At 39.2% G+C, this 27,779-nt stretch overlaps 1 protein-coding gene and 1 non-coding gene across 6 annotated transcripts in view; one reads left to right on the top strand and one right to left on the bottom strand.

Moving 5' to 3' along the window:
- LOC131740634 (S-adenosyl-L-methionine-dependent tRNA 4-demethylwyosine synthase TYW1) overlaps positions 1-27,779 on the bottom strand; it is a 156,336-nt gene that overhangs the window by 116,114 nt on the left and 12,443 nt on the right. For 3 of the 5 annotated variants that reach the window (XM_059036655.2, XM_067014147.1, XM_067014149.1), the window contains 2 exons: positions 21,825-21,944; positions 2,266-2,383 (listed from right to left, as the gene is read on the bottom strand). In XM_059036655.2, coding sequence (XP_058892638.1) covers positions 2,266-2,383; positions 21,825-21,944 — 238 coding nt within the window. Of the gene's footprint in view, positions 1-2,265; positions 2,384-21,824; positions 21,948-27,779 lie in introns of all 5 variants that reach the window. The other 2 variants (XM_059036654.2, XM_067014148.1) reach the window with 2 other exon arrangements.
- TRNAD-GUC (transfer RNA aspartic acid (anticodon GUC)) lies at positions 9,341-9,412 on the top strand. The gene has a single exon. It is a non-coding gene; the product is annotated as a tRNA-Asp (tRNA).

Raw genomic sequence — 27,779 nt, 5'->3', positions numbered from 1 at the left:
AATTGTATTCCATAAGCTCTGAAAGTTAGAGACATGGAAGATAGAAAAAGACCTAAACTGAACTTCTAGAGATGAAAGCTACATCTAAGCTGGAAAAATACGCTGGATAGAATTACTAGAAGATTCAACTTAGAGATGAAAAGATTATTGAGTTAAACTTGAAGACAGCAATAGAACTATCCAGTCAGGTAAAGCAGGACAGAAAAAATAATTTTAAAATATGAAAAGCACATCTGTGAGCTATGGGTCAAATTCAAGTGGCCTGTTATACATGTAATTGGAGTCCCCAAAAAGTAGAAAGAGAGGGAGTGGCAGAAAAATATTTGAAGAAATAATGTCCAAAATTTGTCCAAATTTGATTAAAACTATACATCCACAGAACCAAGAAGCTCAACAAATTCCAAGTAAAGAAGCATGAAGAAAGCTACACTGAGACATATTATAATTAAAATCATTCAAAATCAGTTGTTAGAAGAAAATCAGGGGGTACAAAACATTGCATTTGAAAGGAACGAACAAAAGATGCCTGCAGAGCCCTCATGAGAAGCACTGTGACCCCGCAGACAGTGGAATAACACCCTTAAAGTGCAAAAAAGAAAAAAACTGCCAGTTCTAGACATATCAAAAAATATCCTTCAAAAATAAAATTAAATAACAAAAAAAAATCCTTCAAAAATGAAGGGAGGGCTTCCCTGGTGGCGCAGTGGTTGGGAGTCCGCCTGCCGATGCAGGGGACACGGGTTCGTGCCCCGGTCTGGGAGGATCCCACATGCTGCGGAGCGGCTGGGCCCGTGAGCCATGGCCGCTGAGCCTGAGCGTCTGGAGCCTGTGCTCCACAACGGGAGAGGCCACAACAGTGAGGCCCGCATACCACAAAAAAAAAAAAAAAAATGAAGGGAAAAGAAAGCCTTTTTCAGATATACAAAAGCTGAAATAATTCATCACCAACAAACCCACACTACAAGAAATGCAAAACGGAGTCCTTCAGGCAGAAGGAAAAGGCCATCAGACAACACGGGTTTACACAGAGGAATGAAAAGTACCAAAAGTAGTAACTACATAAGTCAATATATAAAATTTTTCCTAATGATTTAAATCTGTAATAGATAATTGTTTAAATCAAAAGAATAGCAATGTAGTACAGGGCTTAAAACATGTGTAAAAGTAAAATGCATGAAAACAATTGCATAGAGGTTGAGGAGGGCAAAAACAGAAGTACTGAAGGTTCTTCCACTTTACATGAAGTGGTATAAAACCACGTGATGATATACTGTAATACAGTATAGTATAAAACCTCAAGCAACCACTAAGGAACAAAACAGTGCTATAGCTAATAAGCTAACAAAGGATGTAAAACAAAATCATATAATTTAAAAAACAATCTAAAAGAAGGCAGTAAAACAAGAGAAAGGAAATCAAAAAACACATGAGACAAGCAGAAAACAAACAGCAAGATGACAGATTTAAACCTATTATAAAAATCACTTTATTCCTATATGAATGAGACTTTTAATTCTGCATCAATACTGACAAAGTGAACAGTAATCAGAAGTATTAAATATGATTTGATGTAAAAAAATCACTTTATTCTACTCTAATTAAAAGGCATATATATTTCTATGTAAAAAAAATCTGTATATTTTTGTCTGTCTCCTCTAATAAGTTGAGAGCTCCTTGAAGGAGATATTTCAAGTATCTTAAGTTCCTCTGCATTGCCGCAACTGTCGCATAAAAGGATCTCAACAATTATAGAAAGATGGAGGGAGGGAAGGAAGTCGGTCTACTCACCCCCAGTTTATTACTCTTTCTTCTACAGGAAACCAATATCATTCGCTCATTCAATTGCAGCCTTCTTCGTAAGGGAGGACCACAGAAATCCAGATATACTTCTACATAAAACACTTCTAATTAACCCAGCCTAATATCATGTGAGGTTTAGTAATTTCCCCTTAATAACAGTGACACGTAAAGAAGCCAGTGATTGCACCTTCCATCTGCATACCTGAGCCTCACTGATGGTAAAGTACCATCCCAATAAACCAAGCGAAGAAGAACCCTTGCTGGTCCAGGCAGCCAACACACAAGTGATCCACAGAAACAAGACCGTGACTCCTTAAACAGCTACAGCTGCCACAACCACACAGCAGCTGAGCCAACTATAGCGGGACTTCTTTATCTTTGTTCCTCTTGGCAATCCCTATTTCATGTTTCCTCTTTTAGAATGCTTAAGAGTGTAGAATTATAACAGTTCTTGAGGACTTTCACCTTGTTTAGTAAGGGCTTCCCGGAGAGCAGGAGTTATCATAGCTCTTCTTTCACCGGCTTCATTCTTCACTGTGCTCCTGATCAAACTAGTTGCCCCTTCCTGCCGCTCCTTTTCTCTCTGTATTAAAATGAAAAGAATGAAACCCAGAATTGGTAGCGGGCAAGGGAAATAAGAGCACGGCAGTCATGCACACGTGGCATGGATAAAGGGCTCATCAAGAACCACAGCCCATAGACCTGCTCTCTTCCAAGTGATCACACTTCCAGTCACACACTGAGCTAAAGACACACCACGGGCGCTTTTTTTCCCCCCAAAACAGTAACTACATATTCAAACACATACATCCACAAACCATAAATCAATAACCCACTCATCTAGATGTCAAATAGTTTTCACAATCTGAGTACAGACAGCTGCCCAACTTCAGCAAGTTCTTTCTCTAAATTTCAATTTCCTCACCCGAAAAGAGAGAAAAGGAGTATCTATGGAGCAGAGCTGTGTTGAAGATTAAATGAAACGTAATTACCTGGCACAATACCTGATACACAACATGTCTTCACTAAATTATAGTAATGCTGGTTATAACATCTGCAAACCCCCAAAACAAGTCAAAAAATTGCTCTGAGCTGCCCAGACAGCCACCTGCTCAGAACCCAAGTCACTCCACCTCCACCTGCAGCCCCAAAGGCTTCTTACAGAAGGCGCCATGGTGAAAATTTGTCTTCAGTGATAGAAATAAATCTGAAGGATAATATAAAACTGTGTTTCCTTTTGACTTTGGCCACTAGAAAATCCACAGCACAACTCTGATCACTGTATCAGGCCTTGCATCATCCTTGTCTTATATTCTGTCAGTGACGTCATATTACAAGATGACCCCATTCGCCTTTTACATTGATTTCTTCCTCTCTTTTTAAATCTCATTACATATATATATATATTTTAAAGTTATCTCAATACCTTTTTGGAAGACGGTTAAAGTGCTAATTAATCATTCTGAGACAACCCACAAAGTCTGTGTTATACTTCAGAGGAGACATTCATCAGATCTTACTAAGAGCTGCAGAAATCCAAAATAACTCATCTGAACAGGAGCCCTACCACCGAGCCCTAAAGTACCCTCAGTGCCTGTCCATTTTCAGTGTCTAGACCCCAGTGAATCAATAAGCAGACTCACAACAACGCCCTTTCTACCTAAAAGTGACAACACCTCACAGATGACATGATGTCTCAGGTCTGTGTCCAGCTAATATAGAAAAAGGAGGATGATCCATGTTTGAACCTGGGCAGGAAGTGAACAGGGATTTGCTGTCCCACCAGGGTCTTCCCTGGTGGCGCAGTGGATAAGACTCCACGCTCCCAATGCAGGGGAACTGGGTTCGATCCCTGGTCAGGGAACTATATCCCACATGCATGCCACAACTAAGAGTTCACATGCTGCAACTAAGGAGCCCGCCTGCCACAACTAAGACCCAGTGCAACCAAATAAATAAATAAATATTTTTTAAAAAAAGAATCCTATGGTTTGATCTTTTTTGTTTTTAAGTCTATTTCATACCTAAAAGCAAAGGTGTGAGCTTGAGTTCCAAGGAAGTCTTGTGGTGGAGCAAAGTGAACTAACTTTGACCTTAAGAGCATTTAAATGTCTCTGAAGTAATTCCGAAGTAAGTTACTGTAATTCCCTACTAATCATGCAAGAATTGATAGTAGGTGGCAATATCTGCCCTCAAAAGCCTTTCACCACAGAATATCACCAGCTCAACTGCTTACCCTAAAGGCCATGTAAATCCAAAACTGGACCCAGCATAACAATGGCCTCTGACCACTGTGCTCAGAGCTCCAAAGACACCCCATTATGGTTTTAAACATAAACTTATGACCCCCATAAAATGAACACACTCTTAAAGAATGGCCATGGAGGGCTTCCCTGGTGGCGCAGTGGTTGAGAATCCACCTGCCAATGCAGGGGACACGGGTTCGAGCCCTGGTCCAGGAAGATCCCACATGCTGTGGAGCAACTAAGCCCATGCACCACAACTACTGAGCCTGCATGCCACAACTACTGAGCCTGCACGCCTAGAGCCCGTGCTCCGCAACAAGAGAAGCCATGGCAATGAGAAGCCTGCGCACCGCAATGAGAAGTTCACACACCACAACAAAGACCCAATGCAGCCAAAAATAGATAAATAAATTTATTTTTTTTTAAAAAATGAATGGCCATGGAACACTGTCCATGTCCCAACACTAGAGAAATTATCTATTATAAAATGTGAGTGCAGCTACTCCAGATTCAATCATCTGGACACATAATTCACATGGAAAGAGAGCAGCGGCTATGATTAAAGGTCTTGGGTATTCAGGACAAACATTTATCATTCTTTCCCTCTATGACAGCTTAGTCCTATCTTGCATATGCAGCAGTAACTCCATTTCTGAAAAGAAATACAATGGTTCACAACACTCTCCAAGGAAGTGCAAAGCCCCATTCAAATTCTAATTCTCATCTCCTATCTGCAGACATTTTCCCATTTCCCCAGAATATAACAACATAACAACTGACATAGGACCCGTATATTTTTATTTATTTTTTTATAGCCATTACAGAGTCTAAGCAGAAATATATGAAGATCCCAGAACTGGTCAATCTGGACTCCTTCCTCTCCTGCACACCCATTGGGCAACACGTGACCAAGTTCTAAACTTTTAATTCTCAACGTATGGGTTCTCTCCATCCACAATGCCACTGCTTTTGCCCCCAGTCTTGGTTTCACCTAAGGGACAACTGCAATAGCCAATCTAAAGTCTCCCTGTCTCCAACCTTCCACCCCTCCCCAACTCCCAAACCCATCACACTTGTCTTGAAAGAAAATGCATGCCCTCTCCAAGCTGCTATTTTCTGATACGTGAAACGGAAAACTGATTATAAGCTCACATCCTAGGCACTTAGGAAAATGACTATAAATAAGTGAAAAGTTCTTTATAAATAGACGGAAATATATGAATCTGCTATAATAATGGGAGCCAAAAAGTGGTACAAATTCTCTTTAAAAAAAGAAGAAAGAAAAAGATATTATACAATATTACCTAATTCATTTTCACACCTTCATCCCAGAAACCACAGTACCACCCCAATATTGCCTAGGATAAAAACAAGACAAAAGGGAATTTGTTAAAGACTTTAAGGTAAAAATTCCACCTAGTTGGTTAAGTGCCAACCTTGGGGTTGAAGAGACGTCACCTTACGTTTGAGGGTGAATTTAACACTTAAAGTCTTAAAAATAATTATGAAAGGAGAACCAGCTTCATGCTGTTACACTGCAGTATTATGCAACCTTATAATCAGAACTGGACACACCGAGCTCCTTTTGCAAATTGAAATGTTTCTCTGGTGAGTAATTACCAAGCATCCGCCTTTATTTCCAAAACTAATGATACTGATACCCCTGTTTGTCTGCTTAACCAGAACATGCTGTGGGGAGTATTTTAGCAACATTTATTTACTGCAGGAAGAAAACAAGTAGCAATCTGCTTTACATTTACAAGCACAACATGAGAGAAACAGAAAATAAACAACCTAAGTATTGGCAGGCTCTTCCTGACTTCTTGTTCTCTAACCAAACTCCTCAGCTTCCCTGCTGGGGAGGCAGCAAAGGGGAGTGAGACAAAGAGATGGAGCCTGGGCTTGGTCCCACCGCTTAGGAGGCAGCCATCCGACTCTGGACAAATTGCTTTGCTTCTCTAAGCTTGTGTCCTGCACTGTAAAATGATAAAGTGGAGGTGACAGTACCCATACCAGGGTCTTTGTGAGGACTGAATGAGATGATCTAACGTGTACTTCGATTTCTCCTAATCGTCTGAACCCACCCCTGGGGCTCTCTCTCCCCACACCTCCAGCCCACTCATCCTATTCAATCAATTCACATTGCTTCCCACTGCCTTTAGGACAAAGCGCACACTCTCACGGCAGAGGATGAAAAGGCCTCCAGGATCCTGCCTTCCTTCCCTAGTTCACCTCTCCACACATCCCCACCACACTCCACTCTTAACATACCAAACTGGTTGGACAGTTCCCCAACCTTGCCATATTCCCCTAACACCCCATCCCCTCGGCACGTGCAACATTTCAAACTCTAGCTCTCTTGTTCTCAGTTCTCACTCCCACCCTTCAAATTCTCTTTGGCCCTGGAATTACTGCCTTGCTGCAGAGGGAGGGGGGTAGAAACCATGGTGGTATTCTAGTCAGACCAAACGTACCCCATTTGAAGATATCTCCTTAGACAATAATAGTTATTAGTTATCAAGGATATACTATGTGGCAGGCAATAAAATAACGGCTTTAGATGGATTAACTTATTGTATCTTCAAAACAACTTTATAAAGCAGTTACTGTTATCATCTCCCACTCTAGCACACAGAGTGAAATAACTTGCCCAGACACACAAGCTGAGATGCTGTGACACCATGAAAGTTAGTGAATATTATTCAAAAGAGGCCTTACAGCAGGAGTGCTCTGGCCCAACTCTACAGCTGATGCTCCTAGGTATTCGAGCGTACTGCTCCCTCTGCAGTAACAACTAAGGCAATTAATGTGATGTAGAACGATGAACAGGCAGAAAGCAGCTCAGGAATCTGCGTGGACGGACCCCAAAGAAAATGCTCTCCGGAAATACAAAAAAGAAGAGCCAAGCAGTAATAACATCCATCACTGAATTTTAGTATACTGTCTCCAATATCAAATGAACACACAGGACACATGTGGAAACCCTGCTGTAACCTAAAAATAATGAAAAACAAAAAACAGGGTGGTTATTTTCATGCTGCACTGAAGTTTGAAATATATACTTTTTTCCCCTAGATCTGACGATTTTATGAGTGATTTCTACAAGAAACCTGAAATATCATAAGCCAGCTGCTTAAAGTTCATAAAGTCCAAAATCATTTCATTTCAAAAAATAATTTACATGGACATCCAAATTTTTCCTTAGTGCTTTTTCTCCAGTGCCCTCTAATGGACATAAGAGGGAAAAAGCAAAGGAAAAAAATGGACCCGCAAACTATTCCAAACTCTTACAGTACCTGTGAAATTTTCTGAAAGTAGATCTTGTGTGTTCTCAGCACACACGTGCACACACACACACACACACACAATGTTAGCAATATGAAGTGGGGATGTGTGGGCTGTGGTTAATTAAGCATTGTACACACATATCAAACGTAACATTATACACCCTAAAAAAAAATCGCATTGTACAACCCAAGTATATGAAATTTTATTTGTCAATCATATCTCAATGAAGTTGGAAAAAAAAATTGTCCCAAACTCTTCACCCACTACAAATAAAGCTATAAATATCTTCTCTTAACTTAGTAGATCCAGAAATCTACCTAAATCAGGCATCTCATGCACTGAAATCTATCCCATTTCAAGAGAGTTTCACCTTTTAAAATTACTCAGATTTTTATTAAGAGTCAAAATTATATATTTGCTTTGACCCAGTATCTCAACTTGGGGAAAATATAAACCAAGAAAATATCAACACTCTCTTTTAAGTAAAAAAGGTCTCAGACCAGTGCTAATTACAACAGCAGAAAACCTGAAAACAGACTAAACGACCAACTCTAGCAGAACACATAAGCAAATTTAAAATTTCTAAGCATATTTACTTCTCATTTCAATCTGTCAGGCTCTCAGAGACTGTAATGCATTTTCAAGCACAGTTCTTATCTGACTCTCAACAACGCTGTGAGGAAGGCAGAGGTTATGGTCCACGTTTCTCAGACATGGGGATTAAGGCCAGAGAAGATTAAGCTTTGCCCTAAGAGCGCCAAGTTACAAACTGGCTGGCCCAGGCCCTGAACCTACATCCCACAAACTTGTCATTCTTAACAGCTCCTCTGCCAGGGCTTCTAAAATACAAAAGCTACTAAAAATGACAGCGGCAACACCAACACACAGAAGTATTAGGAAATAAGTAACAAAATGCTGCAACAGGAACATTCATAATTTTAAATTTGGAAAATAATTTTGGATTCTATAGTTTAGTTTTATACTCATAGAGTATTTTGGGGTTATGATCTCTACAAAAAGAACCAAATATCCCAATATAAAAATGGGCATAGGACAGTGTGCAGTAAAGAATTTGGCCTTGCCCAAAGAGAAGTCTGGCCTTTCCCCAGTTCCTGGAAAGTAACCTCTAACCCCCTGGAACTTCCTGAGTGTTAGGAGTATCTTCATTCATGGTGGGCCCTCCAGAGGCACTTGACAGTTTATGCTATTAGGGTGACTCACGCCAAATTTTGGGGGTGCTGTGCTGTAGGCTGGATTCAACCCTGTGGGCAATCAATCAGGTATGCCTACATAATGAAGCCCCCATAAAAACTCTGGACACCGAAGCTCAGGTGAGCTTCCCAGGTTGGCGATGCTCCACATGTCATGTCACACATCCGTGCTGAGAGGGTAGCACGTCCGGAGGACAATGAATGAATGCTTCCCAGACTCTGCTCTATACATCTCCTCCTTTGGCTGGTTTTTCTGTACCCTTTCCTAGCAATGAACCGTAATCATGAGGGTGACAGCTTTCAGTGAGCTCTGTGAGTCTTTCTAGCAATTGACTGAATCTGAGGGAGGTTTTTAGGACCCCCCCAAACTTGCAGTTGGTGTCAGAAGTGAAAGCAGTCTCAGGAACTGTGCCTCAGACTTTGTAGTCTGTCTAACTCCAGGTAGACAGAAAGAGATGCTTCACAGGAAAAACATACATTCAATCTCACTCAAAATTAAAGAAATGCAAATTATTATTTTTTAAGGTTATTATTTTTCACCTTTCAGGTTGGTAAGATTTAAAAGATTGAGAACACCTGGGGGTTGGCAAGGGTATACAGAAACAGGCATTCTCATCTCTCTCTTATGCAGTAAGAAGAAATAAAAATGTTTTCAGCTTTTTACAGGGCAATTTAGAAATATCATCAAAATTATAAAATTCTCTTTGATCCAGTAATTTCAATTTTACAAATTTATTCAAGATAAATTTATCAGTCATGAAAAATATAAGAGCAAGAGTGTTCATTATAGGGAGTTCCCTGGTGGTCTAGTGGTTAGGATTCAGCGCTGTCATTGCTGTGGCCCAGGTTCAGTCCCTGGTCAGGGAACTCCCACAAGCCACATGGCACAACCAAAAGAAAAAAGAAAAATAAAATACAATTCAGGAATTAAAATAGGTTTAAAAAAAAAAAGAGTGCTCATTATAGAAATCAGAAAACACCTAAATGTTAATCAACAAGAGTCAAATAACTATGGGACATAACTGTGGACTACTACATAAACATTAAAATTAATTAGGCAGATCTCTATCACAGGACTGGAAAGCTGTCATGTTAAATGGAAAAAAGTAGTCTGTAGACTTGGAGTACAAAATTATTCCATCTGTGTAGCCCAAAAAACGAAGTTATACCAAAATGCAGGTGTGTTTGTAAAGGCAGTAAAATACCTGGAAGAATAGTATCAAAGTGTAAACTGCAGTTACCTGTGAAAAGTACATTTAGGAAGAATAGGGACAGGGAACTGTATTCTTTGAGTTTTTTAAACATATGTAAACAGGGTATTAAATTAAATGAAACTCCAAAGAGAGGGTCAGATCAAGTTATAAATTTTCAAAGGATGGGACTTTCCTGGTGGTCCAATGGTTATGACTCTGCGCTTCCAATGGAGGGGTCATGGGTTCGATCCCTGGTCGGGGAACTAAGATCCCACATGCCATGCGGCACGGCCAAAAGATAAATTGGAAAAAAAAAAAAAAATTAAATTTTCAAAGGAAATATCTGAGAACAAGTTTAAGAACTTGAAAAGTGCCTCCCTGACATCAAGGATATGAAAGGGTAGATAGTATGGAGATAACAAGAGAGGATTTTTGAGGATTTCTTCAGAGAATATTAGAAAGGTATTTTGAGCTCCTTCATCTGCCTCAAATGAAGAGATGTTTGGGGGTGGAGGGCTGTGTTCTCACCTCAAACCCCAGGAACCTCAAAGAAGCCACTATGTACCCCCTGCGCTCAGACTGGTGAATGACTCCTGCCCGGGATATCCAGAGAGCAGAAGGCCTGACTAGTTGCTTTAGCAAGTGAGCACTGCTGCTGGAGAGGAACCAGCCTGTGCTCCCAGAATAAAGAACTCAGGAGCACTCCCTTGGGAGTGGGGTAAGGGTGGGGGAGATCTTCGATCCTGACCCATTGGGCAACCAGAGAGGAGAACAGACGAAAGACCTCAAAAGAGGGGAAACCAGGGGTACAGGGCTCCAAGGAAGGAGTGAGGACCATCAGAAGCACACTTCTCAGAGTAAACGTGCTCAGTGCAAGGCGCCAGGTCCGAAGACAGCCATGGACAATGTCTCCAAAGGAGCACTAAACACGCTGCCTGCAAGAAGAGTCAAGTTTAAACACGTGACAACGGGAGAGCACAAAGTCCCCTTGTGACACTGCTAAGTAAGAACTTTCCCACTTCTCTTTATCTCCTGCTTCCCCCATCCACACCCCAAACCCTAAGGACATATTATAAAATAGCTACTAGCAAATAGGCCAGAGAGCAGACTATTATAAGGAGGGGAGAAGTTTCACTTTGAATTAAACTGGAAACTTTGACTTTGTTTATTTAGTATTACTTAGTATTACATAGGACTGGACATTCTAACACCAAATTAAGACTCTGTACCTTAAAGTGCCTGCCATACTTTATGACCAAAAATGACCAGAAAAGTCATGGAGTCCACCAGAGTTTTCATCCCTAGACAGCGGAAGGGGTCTCCCTCCCATGCAGGTTGAAAAAGGACAGTAAAACTCAAAATAAAGCAGCTTTTATGATAACTTCCCAAAAGTAATCCTTGTTGTAACATAGACAATACCAGTATTTATTATTTTAGAAAGATTTTTCTGTAAGATTTTAAAAATAAGGTTATAAAGACTGTCTGGGGCTTCCCTGGTGGCACATTGGTTGAGAGTCCGCCTGCCAATGCAGGGGACATGGGTTCGTGCCCTGGTCCAGGAGGATCCCACATGCCGCCGAGCGGCTGGGCCCGTGAGCCATGGCCGCTGAGCCTGCTCTTCTGGAGCCTGTGCTCTGCAACGGGAGAGGCCACAACAGTGAGAGGCACACGTACCACACACACACACACAAAAAAAAAAAGACTGTCTGAAGAATATGATAAATATTTTTATAATAAAATAGAGATTTAGGGACTTCCTTTGTGGCGCAGTGGTTAGGAATTTGCCTACCAATGCAGGGGACACGGGTTTGCGCCCTGGTCCAGTAGGATCCCACGTGCTGCAGAGCAACTAAGCCCATGCACCACAACCACTCAGCCTGAGCTCTAGAGCCAGCGAGCGACAACTACTAAGCCCGCGTGCCACAACGACTGAAGTCCATGCACCTAGAGCCCCTGCTCCACAAGAGAAGCCACTGCAATGAGAAGCCCACAAACCGCGACAAAGAGTAGCCCGCACTCTGTGAAACTAGAGTAAGCCTGCACACGACAACGAAGACCCAATGCATCCATAAATAAATTAATTAATTATTTAAAAAATAGAAATTTAGGTACATATGAAATAAAATTTAAATAAATATTCCAGTATTTATTTAATTACTAATAGTGATTTTTTCTGAGGCAATGGAATTACTGGTACATTTTTGCCCTTTCTCTATTTTCCAAATTTTCATTATTATGTTAATTTATAGTGAAAAAAAATTTTTTTTTAATTTAATTTAAATTTTTTAGCTGAGCCACTCAGCTTGTGGGATCTTAGTTCCCTGACCAGGGATCGAACCCACACCCCCTGCAGTGGAAGCACAGAGTCTTAACCACTGGACAACCAGGGAAGTCCCTATAGTGAAAAAAAATTTTAATTTTAACTAGTCAAAATTAAATAAATAATCGTTAAATTTGTTTCCTTAAATTACCATTTGCTATCGTATGAGTCTACCCAGAGTAAAATTAGAAGGTCTTCATGTTTTACAGATATAATAAGTACTCAAGACTTTTATATAATTCAAAACTAGTTATTCACCAACTAGTCCTATCAAAAACTGGTAGATACTCTCATATGGCAATATCATAAATAATTCATAATCCAGTTGATACCAGTTTTTTTGTTTGTCTTATTTTGTTTTGTGGGCCTTTTATTTTGTTTTATTTTGTTTTGTGGGCATGGGAAAATAGTTCCCCTGACACTCTTTATCTTGAAAACTTCAGAAAAGTTGAAAGGTACAATGAAGACCCACATTCCCTTCACCTAGATTCACTACTTTTGCTTGATCAGTATCTATCTATAAACACACACACACACACACACACACACACGTAATACACATGTATGTGTTATGTATAAAAACAAAATTTTGCTAAACCACTTGAAAGTATGTTGCACACACCAGAGCACCTCACCCTTAAATTACTGCAAAATTCATCTCCAAGAAAAAGATATGAACCTACAGAACTACAACACCATTATTACATTAGAAAAATTAACATAAATCTAATATTACCTAATAGAAAATTCAATTCAAATGTCCTCAAATATCAAGACAATGGCCTTTTCTCTTTGATTCAAGATCAAAGTTTATACAATGCATTTGTTTATATTTCATTAGTCTTTTAAAATCTTAGAACACTACCCACTCCACATTTTATTGTTGTTGTTACTGTCTACAACATAGACTCTTTAAAGAGCCTGGCCTGTTGTCTCCTAGACTGTCCCACATTCTGGATTTGTCTGATTGTTTCCCCATTAGATTCAGGTTAAACTTTTTTGAAACAAAATTGCATAGATGATGTCATATACACCTTGCTACACATCATATCAGGAGGTACATAAGGTCAAGTTGTAACATAAATGATGATGTTAAACTTGATTCTTTGTAAAGGTACATTTTTCCCTTTATGCTTAGTAAATAGTCTGTGGGGGATTTTTTTTTCCCCACTGATTTATTTATTTTTGGCACGTCTAAGTGGTTTAGTTCCTGGCATGATGTTTTGAGACTATGTCAATATCTGTTCCTCAAAGACATTTCACCTAATCCTTGCTTAAATCAATTATTACACTAGGGACTGCAAACAGGTAATTTTCTAATTCTATCATGCCCTCTTTATTTAAAATCTGTAAACCTTCTGTAAAGACTTTCTCCTTACAAGAGACACGGAAGGACACTACATAATGATCAAGGGATCAATCCAAGAAGAAGATATAACAATTATAAATATATATGCACCCAACATAGGAGCACCTCAATACATAAAGCAACTGCTAACAGCTATAAAAGAGGAAATCGACAGTAACACAATAATAGTGGGGGACTTCAACACTTTATTTACACCAATGGACAAATCATCCAAAATGAAAACAAATAAGGAAACAGAAGCTTTAAATGACACAATAGACCAGATAGACTTAATTGATATTTATAGGACATTCCAACCAAAAACAGCAGATTACACTTCCTTCTCAAGTGCGCAAGGAACATTCTCCAGGATAGATCACATCTTGGGTCACAAATCAAGCCTCAGTAAAATTAAGAAAACTGAAATCATATCAAGCATCTTTTCTGACCACAACACTATGAGATTAGATATGAATTACAGGGAAAATAACGTAAAAACCACAAACACATGGAGGCAAAACAATACATTACTAAATAACCAAGAGATCACTGAAGAAATCAAAGAGGAAATTTAAAAAAACCCAGAGACAAATGACAATGAAAACACGATGATCCAAAACCTATGGGATGCAGCAAAAGCAGTTCTAAGAGGGAAGTTTATAGCTATACAAGCCTACCTCAAGAGACAAGAAAAATCTCAAATAAACAATCTAACCTTACACCTAAAGGAACTAGAAAAAGAACAAACAAAACCCAAAGTTAGCAGACGGAAGGAAATCGTAAAGATCAGAGAAATAAATGAAATAGAAACAAAGAAAACAATAGCAAAGATCAATAAAACTAAAAGCTGGTTCTTTGAGAACATAAACAAAATTGATAAACCATTAGCCAGACTCATCAAGAAAAAGAGGGAGAGGACTCAAATCAATAAATCTAGAAATGAAAAAGGAGAAGTTACAACAGACACCGCAGAAATACAAAGCATCCTAAGAGACTACTACAAGCAACTCTATGCCACTAAAATGGACAACCTGCAAGAAATGGACAAATTCTTAGAAAGGTATAACCTTCCAAGACTGAACCAGGAAGAAATAGAAAATATGAACAGACCAATCACAAGCACTGAAATTGAAACTGTGATTAAAAATATTCCAACAAACAAAAGTCCAGGACCAAATGGCTTCACAGGTGAATTCTATCAAACATTTAGAGAAGAGCTAATACCCATCCTCTCAAATTCTTCCAAAAAAATTGCAGAGGAAGGAACACTCCCAAACTCATTCTATGGGGCCACCATCACCCTGATACCAAAACCAAACAAAGATACTACAAAAAAAGAAAATTACAGACCAATATCACTGATGAATATAGATGCAAAAATCCTTAACAAAATACTAGCAAACAGAATCCAACAACACATTAAAAGGATCATACACCATGATCAAGTGGGATTCATCCCAGGGATGCAAGGATTCTTCAATATATGCAAATCAATCAATGTGATAAACCATATTAACAAATTGAACAAAAACCATATGATCATCTCCACAGATGCAGAAAAAGCTTTTGACAAAATTCTACACCCATTTATGATAAAAACTCTCCAGAGAGTGGACATAGAGGGAGCCTACCTCAACAATAATAAAGGCCATATACGACAAACCCACAGCAAACATCATTCTCAATGGTGAAAAACTGAAAGCATTTCCTCTAAGATCAGGAACAAGACAAGGTTGTCCACTCTCACCACTATTATGCAACATAGTTTTGGAAGTCCTAGCCAGGGCAATCAGAGAAGAAAAAGAAACAAAAGGAATACAAATTGGAAAAGAAGAAGTAAAACTGTCACTGTGTGCAGATGACATGATACTATACATAGAGAATTCTAAAGATGCCACCAGAACACTACTAGAGCTAATCAATGAATTTGGTAAAGTTGCAGGATACAAAATTAATGCACAGAAATCTCTTGCATTCCTATACACTAATGATGAAAAATCTGGAAGAGAAATTAAGGAAACATTCCCATTTACCATTGCAACAAAAAGAACAAAATACCTAGGAATAAACCTACCTAGGGAGACAAAAGACCTGTATGCTGAAAACTATAAGACACTGATGAAAGAAATTAAAGATGATACCAACAGATGGAGAGATATACCATGTTCCTGGATTGGAAGAATCAATATTGTGAAAATGACTATACTACCCAAAGCAATCTACAGATTCAATGCAATCCCTATCAAATTACCAATGGCATTTTTTACAGAACTAGAACAAGAAATCTTAAAATTTGTATGGAGAAACAAAAGACCCCGAATAGCCAAAGCAGTCTTGAGGGAAAAAAACGGAGCTGGAGGAATCAGAGTCCCTGACTTCAGACTATACTATCAAGCTACAGTAATCAAGACAATACGGTACTGGCACAAAAACAGAAGCATAGATCAATGGAACGAGATAGAAAGCCCAGAGACAAAGCCACGCACCTATGGTCAACTAATCTATGACAAAGGAGGCAAAGATATACAATTGAGAAAAGACAGTCTCTTCAATAAGTGGTGCTGGGAAAACTGGACAGCTACATGTAAAAGAATGAAATTAGAACACTCCTTAATACCATACACAAAAATAAACTCAAAATGGATTAGAGACCTAAATGTAAGACCGGACACCATAAACCTCTTAGAGGAAAACATAGGAAGAACACTCTTTGACATAACTCACAGCAAGATCTTTTTTGATCCACCTCCTACAGTAATGGAAATAAAAACAAAAATAAACAAATGGGACCTAATGAAACCTCAAAGCTTTTGCACAGCAAAGGAAACCATAAACAAGACGAAAAGACAACCCTCAGAATGGGAGAAAATATTTGCAAACGAATCAAGGGACAAAGACTTATCTCAAAAATACATAAATAGGTCATGCAGCTCAATATTAAAAAAATAAATAACCCAATCCAAAAATGGGCAGGGGGCTTCCCTGGTGGCACAGTGGTTGAGAGTCTGCCTGCCAATGCAGGGAATACGGGTTCGTGCCCCGGTCCGGGAAGATCCCACATGCCGCGGAGCAGCTGGGCCCGTGAGCCATGGCCACTGAGCCTGCACGTCCGGAGCCTGTGCTCCACAACGGGAGAGGCCACAACAGCGAGAGGCCCACATACCGCAAAAAAAATTTTTTAAAATGGGCAGAAGACCTAAATTAAGACATTTCTCCAAAGAAGATATACAGATGGCCAAGCACATGAAAAGTTGCTCAACATCACTAATTATTAGAGAAATGCAAATCAAAACTACAATGAGGTATCACCTCACACCAGTAAAAATGGGCATCATCAGAAAATCTACAAACAACAAACGCTGGAGAGGGTGTGGAGAAAAGGGAACCCTCTTGCACTGTTGGTGGGAATGTAAATTGATACAGCCACTATGGAGAACAGTATGGAGGTTCCTTAAAAAACTAAAAATAGAACTACCATATGATCCAGCAATCCCACTACTGGGCATATACCCTGAGAAAAACATAATTCAAAAAGACACATGCACCCCAATGTTCACTGCAGCAGTATTTACAATAGCCAGGTCATGGAAGCAACCTATATGCCCATCGACAGACGAATGGATAAAGATGATGTGGTACATATATACAATGGAATATTACTCAGCCATTAAAAGGAACGAAATTGGGTCATTTGTTGAGACATGGATGGATCTAGAAACTGCCATACAGAGTGAAGTAAGTCAGAAAGAGAAAAACAAATACTGTATGTTAACACATATATATGGAATCTAAAAAGAAAAAAAAAAGGTTCTGATAAACCTAGGGGCAGGACAGGGATAAAGATACAGATGTAGAGAATGGACTTGAGCACACAGGGAGGGGGAAGGGGAAGCTGGGACGAAGTGAGAGAGTGGCATGGACATATTTACACTACCAAATGTAAAATAGATAGCTAGTGGGAAGCTGCCGCATAGCACAGGGAGATCAGCTCAGTGCTTTGTGACCACCTAGAGGGGTGGCATAGGGAGGGTGGGAGGGAGACGCAAGAGGGAGGGGATATGGGGATATACGTGTATGTATAGCTGATTCACTTTGTTATACAACAGAAACTAACACACCATTGTAAAGCAATTATAGTCCAATAAAGGTGTTTAAAAAAAAAGTCCAAAGAAAAAAAGACTTTCTCCTGTGCCTTCCTTTTTGTTTTGAGTAGCACAAGGATTGATTTTTTTTAATCTGATGTAATATAATCCATTATGTTCACTATATAATCATTATGTTGATTTTTGATGTTCAAACTGCCCCATATTTGGCCTGTGGGAAACTCCTCAAGCTGGTTCCTATATCCTTTAGACACTGAAGACCTATCTACTCAACAAGACGTCCCAGGCTCATCTGTTACACTCCCTTCCCCAACCCTGGAATCAGCCAGTTCTTCAAGGAGCCCTAGTTCCTTTTAGTAGGGTAATCATTTTAGAAAACAAGATCTGAGTGCTCACTGTTTGTTTCTAGGTCTGTGGCACAATAAAGAATACATCTGGTCTTCGTCCCTAGCTCCTGGCACAGAGTTTCAAAAAACCCTGGCATTTCCTAAAGAGACAGAAGTGCCCTTGTTATGCTAATGGGTGACTCACAGTGGGCCCCTAGATAGCTTCAGGAAGAGTGCTGGTCACCAGAAGACAATCACATAATGCAACTTTGGGCCAGCTGGATCTCCAGAGACATGAGGGGGAGGGGAGGCTGGCTGGAGATTGAGTTCAAACACCTGGCCAATGATCTAATTAATCATGCCTACATAATGAAACCCCAATAAAAATTCTGGGTGCTAAAGCTCAGTAGAGGGCTTCCCTGGCGGCACAGTGGTTAAGAATCCACCTGCCAACACAGGGGACATGGGTTCAAGCCCTGGTCCGGGAAGATCCCACATGCTATGGAGCAACTATGCCTGTGCACCACAACTACTGAGCCTGCACTCTGGAGCCCGCAAGCCACTACTGAGCCCATGTGCCACAACGACTGAAGCCCGCGCGCCTAGAGCCTGTGCTCTGCAACAAGAGAAGCCACTGCCATGAGATGAGAAGCCCACGCACCGCAATGAAGACTTGACGCAGCCAAAAATAAATAAATAAACAAATAAATTTAGAAAGTAAAAAATAAAGCTCAGTAGAGCTTCCTAGGTGGTGAACACATTGATGGGGTGGGAGGGTGATGTGCCCAGATTCCACGAGGGGGCACAGAAACTCTGGGTCTCTTCCCCAACCCTCCACTCTCAGATCTTGCCCTATGCTTCCTTTCCACTTGGTGGTTTCTGATTTGTATCCTTCACTACAAAACTGTAACCATAAGTCCCTGACTCATAATGGTTCGATGTTGCGAAAGCAATACAAATTTAGTAGACATCTTACTTCGAATTTTGAATTTTGGTCTTTTCCCAGGCTAGCCATATGCAGTACAATACACTCTTGTGATGCCAACAAGCCAAGGCTCCCAGTCAGCCACACAATCACAAAGGAGCATCGACAACCAATACACTCAAAACCATTCTGTACCCCTATAACCACTCTTTCACTTTCAGTATGCTATTCAATAAATTACATGAAACATTCAACACCTTATTATAAAATAGGCTTTATGTTAGATGATTCTACCCAAATGTAGGCTAATTTAAGTGTTCTGAGTATGTTTAAGGTAGGTTAGGCTAAGCTTTGATGTTTGCTAGGTTAGGTATATTAAATATGTTTTTGACTTACAATATTTTCAACTTAAAATGGGTTTATTGGCACATAACACCATTGTAAATCAAGGGAGATTTGTACAGTGCTTTCAGTGAGTTCTGAGTCATCCTAGCAAATTATCAAACGTGAGGGGATCGGACATGAGAACACCCATACTTATGACCAGTTGGTCGGAAGTCCAAGTGGACCCTTAGACTTACAGCTACCACTGAAGTGGGGACAGTCTTGCACAAGACTATCCCCTAAACCTGTGAGGTCTGACACTAACTCCAGGTAGTGCCAGAACTGAATTCAACTGCAGGTCATTTGAATTAACTCGGTGTTAGTCAGTGTCAGAACATGAAAGGTCCTTTCAACAAACACAGCCACAAAATATTATTTATATGCACACACACTTAAATTATAAATTTGCAAATATAACATGACAATAAACGTACATTTTTAAAAATCTTAAGTTCATATCAGCCTCCAAATCATACCACCTGGAAATCACATTAATGCATATGGATCCACTTTATTATTTTTCACAGCTGTACAACAACATTATACTGTGTGGGTACATCATGCTTTTTTCAGCCAGTATCCAACAGCTGTTTGTTATACTTGCTGCAAGGCATAGCCTTGTGCAGATGCTGCTTTGTATTTGTGAAGATGTATCTTCAAGGCAAATTTATATATCTGGGCCTGCTGGATCACGTGTAAATGCGTGTGAATTTGGTAAAGACTGCCAAAAGCCCCTGCATACGGGTATACCATTCTGGACTCCCATCAGAAAGCTATGGGTGCCTGTTTCCACCAGAGCCTCACCAATTGTGCATTGTCCAACTTTTGAATTTCTGCTATTTTTCTAGGTAAGAAATGTATATCAGTGTAGTTTTAATTTGCATGTCCTTTTTTATGAGTGAATTTGAGGATTTTTCCATATGTTTAAAGTCTATTTGTAGAGGTTTTTCTGAGACTCGCCTATTCATGTGTTTTTCCTATTTTTTTCTACTAAAGTTATTTTTTTCATTCAATTTTTAAGAGTGCTGTGTATGGTAGAAAAATTAACTCCTTCTTTATAGTATAAGGGGCAAATATTTTCCCTCACTTTATCATTTGTCTTTTGATTTTGTTTATAGCCACGTGAATTTTTTTAAAAATCACTGATATTCAATGTTTTATTGTTTCCAGATTTCAGATCATATGTAAAATCTTTCTTCAAGTTTTAAATGATGCATCTAATTCTATTATTTACATATTTTTCAACATTTATATCTCTGATTGGAGATCTAACTCAGATTGGAGTTTATCCTGATGTATGTATGAGGTTCAGAGCCAACTTATCTTTTCACAAGTGGCTAGCCAGCTGTCAACATCATTTATCTTAAAAGTGTATCTTCCCCCTGGGGAAAAGAGACACCACCTTTATCATAGATGAAATTCCGTATATTCTTGGATCTATTCCTGGAATTTTATTCTGTTGCATTGGTCTGTCTGTCTCATCGGGAGCCAGTACCACCGTGTCAGTTACAGATGCCTTGTAGTAAGTTTAAATACCTGGTAGGGCTAGCCTTTCTCATTATGACTTTTGCCGAAGTTTCCCTAACTACCCTTGCATGTTTATTTTTCCACATGAATCAACCGGTCTAGCTCCAAAAAAAAATACCTTACTGGAATTTTAATGGGATTGAAAATGTATGTATTAACTTAAAAGAACTGACAGCGTTACAATACTGAGTCACCATATCTAAAAACGAGGAAGGTCTTTTCATTTGTTCAAGGCACTTTTACATCTTCCAGGAATGTTTAAAGTCTTCCTCATAGAGATTTAAGATTATTTCTTCAGAAGTGTATCCCTATGAGCGTGCTTATTTTTTATGCAGCTGCTGTAAATGGGGTCCTCTCCCACCACAGCTTCTAACTGGTTATTATCTGGGAATATAAAGGGTGTTGACTCTTTACCTTACTATGGCCTGCTGCCTTACTGAACTGCTTCATTTGAGTTTGTGTTAATTTTATCATAGGTTTTCCTGGATTCTTCCACAGTTTGCTTCTTTTGTTTCTAAGACTTATGTATTCGATACATTTTTACCTTAGGATATTCTCATTTCCCAAAACTCATACATAAATTGAGACTTTATATTTTTATATTATTGTATATATAATGTTATTTCAATTTTAGATCATTAGACTCTGCATAAAATCCTACTACACCATACATTCTCTTACTCTTCATGTAACTAAGACAATGACAACCTAGATGAACATTTCCTAGATTCCTAGGGCCTCCAACTAAGCTGACCTCAACACCCACAGACCACTGTGCCATCCCTAAGCCCAAAACCACTTGGTCTACAACAGAGAAGCACTTTTACATGAGGGTTCCACTGGGAATCTCAACACCAACTTCATCATGCTGCTCATCCTGTCATCTTCAGCCACAACACAGAGGAAAGTTCCTCTGACCCTCTACCCTTTCCTCAGTTATGTCTATTCTACTACGAGCTCATTTCCACAGGGCTGAGAAAGATTTTCACAAAACTCAGGTTAAAATGGCCAAAAAAAGTACAACACTCTCAAAACAGGAGGCAAAGAAATAAAACTGTCCAATTATGAGCTCAGATGGACTATGTACCAATACAGATGCTAGATGTCAACCAACTGTAGGATCCCAGCTCACCATTTCCCAAAATTACAGTACCTTTTCTTTCTTCATACGATCCATAATCTTGCCGAGGTCTTCAACATCAATGACAGATTTTAGACTCTGATGGTCCTCAGTACCAGACTCTTCCTCACTGGTGCTCCCAAAGGGCTCTTCCTGCTGGAACATCAATGCTTCAGAAATACACTGTGCAAAGTAGCAAAGTGTCTAATATTCCTTCCCAGATTATAAGTTCACTGAATGGACTTGATATATTTTAGGCTAGAGGCCAGCCAGCCTCAGGCCAAATCTAAAGGAGTCCATCATTTACACATTATCTATGGCTACTTTCTTAATAATATGGCAGAGCCTGATAGCTGCAACAGAAACAATATGGCCTACAAAGCTGCAGTGGAACCATGGAGTCTTAACCACTGGACTGCCAGGGAAGTCCCTACATTTTAAAAGCATAATTTTAAATGTATCATGGAGTTGGCAAAAACGTAAGGAATCCAAAGAAGACAAATATGAACTAAAAAGGGGAATCCTAGGAGGTAAGTGACAAGTGGAGCTGAGAGTATCTGCTGAATCTGTGGAACCTATTTTGACAGCAGGACAGGACAAGGGAAGAGGAGGTAAAGTTGAAGGGACAATACTAGGAGGAAATTCTTACATAGAGACGAGAGTCAAAGCTGGGGACCCCACAAGGCTGCATCCTTGGTGTAAAGATAAACTAGAAAAAAATGTTCTGTACTAGCAGAGAAAGCAAGAAAAACACGCACAGAATTTGGGGGAAAGAACAGAACAAAGAACAGATAGAGGGGTTTTATTTGGAGGTTTTAAGGCTTCTAGGAGGGGTGAAGAAAGATTATATAATACAAATTCAGAACCAAAGTAAACTTGGGTTCCACTCCTAACTAGAAGACAATGGATCACGCATTCCATTTTCTGAAAGAAAATGACTCCCATCTAGAATTCTATACGCAGCCAAAGCATCAATCAACTGTGAAGATGGGATAAAGACTCACAGATATGAAAAGTCTGAAAATCCACCTTTAAAACACCCTTTCTCAAAGAGCTACTGGAGAATGTGCTCCAAAAAACAAGAGTCAGTAGAGAGATAAGAAGATATGAGACACAAGAATTAGGGAACCCAAGAAGCTGGCGAGAGGAAGGCTGTGGATGGAAGACACAGGACTTCAGCTGCAGCAAGGCTTAGAGGGCAGCCACGCCACAGTGGAGCCGAAGCAGAGGGCACACCCGAGAAGCCACCAAGAATCAATAACAACTACAGAATACTGAAAAATAACTTTCAGTTCTGTTAGTTCTGGAATTAGTGATGGTTACAGAGAAATCAAAACATATGTAGCAACAGGGGACTTCCCTGGTGGCACAGTGGTTAAGAAGCCGCCTGCCAATGCAGGGGACACGGGTTCAAGCCCTGGTCCAGGAAGATCCCACATGCCGCAGAGCAACTAAGCCCATGCGCCACAACTACTGAGCCTGTACTCTAAAGCCTGTGAGCCACAACTACTGAGCTTGCGTGCCACCACTTCTGAAGCCCATGCACCTAGAGCCCATGCTCCGTAACAAGAGAAACCACCACAATGAGAAGCCCGCGCAGCACAACGAAGAGTAGCCCCCACTTGCCACAACTAGAGAAAGCCTGTGCATGGCAACGAAGACCCAACGCAGCCAAAAATACAATATAAATAAATAAATTTATTTTTTTAAATGCAGCAATAATCTTGAGAATAAATGTGTAAGAGTGAAAATATAATAATCTAGTATATAGGGCAGATACACAAATATGTACAGTTACAATAATGACAATGAATAATGGTCCAACCAGAAAGTATGATACAACCATACAAGAGGAAGGGAAGTGATGCTGTGTATGTGTGTGATTTTGAAATTTTTAAAAAATCAATAGCAGGAAGGGACTATTATTTAAGAATATAAATGAAAAACATAAAAGAATTAGAAGTGGCTGCCCTGGGAAAATAGGAATTAGATAGAAATAGACAAGGAAGTACAGTTTTTAATTATAAGCCTCTAAGTACTATTTGAAGTTTTATATGTACAAGTGTTACTTTTGATTTTAAAAATATTTTTAACTTAAATTTTTTAAATGTTAAAAACTATGAGTGGTATCAGCAAAAACGCCAGAGTAGGTAACTCCAAGGGCTTGTTCCCCCACAGACACACCCAAAAATTAAGCAAAAACCAACAGATGTCATTTTGTCAGAACTCTGAGAATTAGTCAAAGGCTTACAAAAACCAAGTAAACACAGAACCAAGAAAAAGGAAAATTAAAGTCAGGTATATAGGTTAAAAACAAAAGTCAGTATTACTGTAACTTTTGTTTATAATTCCTTTTTCCCTACATGATTTAAAAGACAAACGCATAGGGCCTCCCTGGTGGCACAGTGGTTGAGAGTCCGCCTGTCGATGCAGGGAAAACGGGTTCATGCCCCGGTCCGGGAAGATCCCACATGCCATGGTGCGGCTGGGCCCGTGAGCCATGGCCGCTGAGCCTGCGCGTCCGGAGCCTGTGCTCCGCAACAGGAGAGGCCACAACAGTGAGAGGCCCACATACCGCAAAACAAACAAACCAAAAAAAGACCAACGCATAAAATAACTAACTATAAATCCATGTCAATGGGCACACAACATGTAAACTTGTAATTTGTGACAATAACATAGAGGGGATGTGACAGAGCTGAATAGGAGCACAGTTTTTGTATATAAAGGTGGTATTAATTCAAATAGAGTGGTGTAAGTCAAAGAGGTTAACTGCAATCCCCAGGGTGACTACCAAAAAATAACTTAAAAATGTACAGAAATGAAAATGAGAAAGGAATCAAATTGGTACACCACAAAAAAAAAAAAAAACACAAAAGGCTGCAGTAATGGAAAAATTAAGGAACAAAAAGATGTAAAATATATAGAAAGTATAATGAAATGACAGAAGCGTTTGCTTATCAGTAATTATTATAAGTGAAAATGGGTTAAACTCTCCAATTAAAAGGCAGAGACAAGTAGAATAGATCAAAACAAAGAAGAAGGAAGGGAACCAACTCCACTTTGTCTACAAGAGACTCACATTAGCTACAAAGATAAAAACAGGTTGAAAGTCAAAGGACAGAAAAAGATATTCCAAGGAATTCACTGGTGGTCCAGTGGTTAGGATGCTGTGCTTCCACTGTAGGGGGCCTGGGTTTGATCCCTGGTTGGAGAACTAAGATCCTGCAAGCCACATGGCACAGCCAAAAAAAAAAAAAAAAAAACATAAAATAAAGAAAAAGATATGCCATGCAAATAATAACCAAAAGAGAGCAAGGGTAGCTATACTAACATCAGACAAAATAGACTTTAAGCCAAGAATTGTTACGAGACAAAGGATATTATATATTGATAAAAGTAATAACCCACCAAGAAGACTTAGTGATTATAAACATATATGGACCTAACAGAGCCCAAAATCTATGAAGTAAAAATTGACAAACTGAAGGGAGAAAAGATAATTCTATAACAGTTGGAAACTTCAATACCCCACTTTCAATAATGGATAGAACAACTGGATAGAAGATCAAGGAAATAGAGGACTGGGACAACACTATAATCCATTAGACAGAACATTCCACCCCAAAACAGGAGACTACACATTTTTCTCAAGTGCACATGGAATATTCTCCAGGACAGACCATACATTAGACCACAAAACAAGATTAAAATCAACCAAAGTATCTTCTCTGATGACTGTGGAATTCAATAGCTCCTAAAGGAATAAAATACATATGAAAAAATTTAACCAAGGTAAAACACTTGGACACTGAAAACTCAAAATATTGCTGAAAGGAACTAAAAGACCACATAAATAAATGGAAAGACAGCCCATGTTTATGGACTGAAAGACTTTATACTGTTAGGATGACAAGACTATGCAAAGTGATCTACAAACTCAATACAGTCCCTTATCAAAAGCCCAACAATGTGTTTTGCAGAAATGGAAAGACCAGTTCTCAAATTCATATGGAATTGCAAGGAACCCAAAATAACCAAAACAACACTGAAAAAGAACAAAGTAGGAGGACTTCTGATGTCAAAACTTAACTACAAATCTGCAGTGTGGTACTGACCTAAGGAGAGATATATATAGATCAGTGGAACAGAATCCAGAAATAAACCCACACATCTGTGGACAATGGACTTTTGACAAGGGTGCTAAGTCCATTCAGTAGAGAAAGAATCATCTTTTCAACAAATGGTGCTGGGACAAATGGATCTACACATGCCAAAGAATAAAACTGGACCCTGACCTCACACCATACACAAACATTAACCCAAAATGAAGCAAAGACCTAAATATAAGAACTAAAACTATAATATTCTTAGAAGAAAACATAGATATAACTTCATCACCTCAGATTTGGCAATGGATTCATATATATGATCCCTATAGCATGAGCAACAAAAGGAAATATGGACAAATTGATCTTCATGGAAATTAATAACTTTAGTGCATCAAAAGACATGACCAAGAAAGTGAAAAGGAAGTCTATATGGGAGGAAATATTTGCAAGTTATATATCTGGTAAGAGATAAACAACAAGGACCTACTGCATGGCCCAGAGAACTATATACAGTATCTTGTAGTAACTATAAGTAGAAAAGAATCTGAAAAAGAATATATACATATATGTGTATATATATATAAGTATATGTGTGTGCGTATATAACTGAACCACTTTCCTGTACACCTGAAACTAACACAGCATTGTAAATCAACTATACTTCAATAAAAATTTTAAAAATTAAAAAAATAAACAAAAACAAAAAAATCCTCAAGAAGACATCACTTCACACTCACTAGAACAGCTACAATTAAGGGAAAAAAAAGTGTTGACAAGGATGTGGAGAAATTGGAAGCCTTGTACATTGCTGGTAGGAATGCAAAAAGGTGCAGCCACTGGGGAAAACAGCTTGGTGGTTCCTCAAAAAGTTAAACATAGAATTACCACAAGATCCAGCAATCCACTCCTAGGTATATACCCCAAAGAACTGAAAAGTTACTCAAACAAACACCTGCACATGAATATCACAGCAGCACTATTCACAATAGCCAAAAGGTAGAAATAACCAGAATTCTCATCAACAGATAAACGGATCAACAATTCCATTCAATGGAATATTATTCAGCTGTAAAAAGGAATGAAGTACTGACACATGCTACAACATGGATGAAACTCTTTTATGCTAAGTGAAAGAAGTCAGACAAAAAAGGTCACATATTAATGATTCCACTTGTATAAAGTGTCCAGAATACGTAAATCCATAGAGACAGAAAGCAAAGTGGAGCTGGTCAGGGCTGAGGGAAAGGGAGTGAAGAGTGACTGCTTAATGGGTAAGGGGTTTTTTTTGAGGTGATGAAAAGGTATTGGAACTTGATACAGGCAGTGGTTACACAAAATTGGGAATGTACTAAATACCACCAGATTGCATGTATTTTAAAATGGTTAATTTTATGCTTTGCAAATTTTTACCTCAAATTTTTTTTAAGTTTTTTAAAATGTGAGGAGCCAACTGGAGGGAAGATAAACAAATGAAAGCAAAAAGACTGGCTAGAAAAAGAGCAGAAAAATGAAACATCAGCTGAAAGGCACAGAACAAAGGAAAGGCTTGTTTCTTATTTGTTTTCTGTGTTTGTTTAAACACAGGTGATTCCAGAGCATGTTTATGTATTTCTGGGGACCACCTAGTAGAGAGAGAGAGAGAGATTAACAGCGCAGGGGAGAGACACACAATATATGAAGGAACAAAGTCCTTGATCCCAGAGCATGCACAGAGTGGGCTTGACAGGAACTAGATACTTGGTCTCTGTGGCAGAAAAGATGGCAGGATTTGTAGACAGCACGGGGAGGTTCTAAGAGAATTCTCTGTCGGCTTCCTATGAGAGCTGGAGGAAGGGGTGGGGGAAAGAGAACGCTGAACAGAGGATGCTGGAGACTG

The sequence above is a fragment of the Kogia breviceps genome, chromosome 14, assembly GCF_026419965.1.
Source record: "Kogia breviceps isolate mKogBre1 chromosome 14, mKogBre1 haplotype 1, whole genome shotgun sequence".
NCBI classification, from domain to species: Eukaryota; Metazoa; Chordata; class Mammalia; order Artiodactyla; family Physeteridae; genus Kogia; species Kogia breviceps.
The sequence above is the reverse complement of the archived record's forward strand: the minus strand, read 5'-3'. Positions and strand labels throughout refer to the sequence as shown.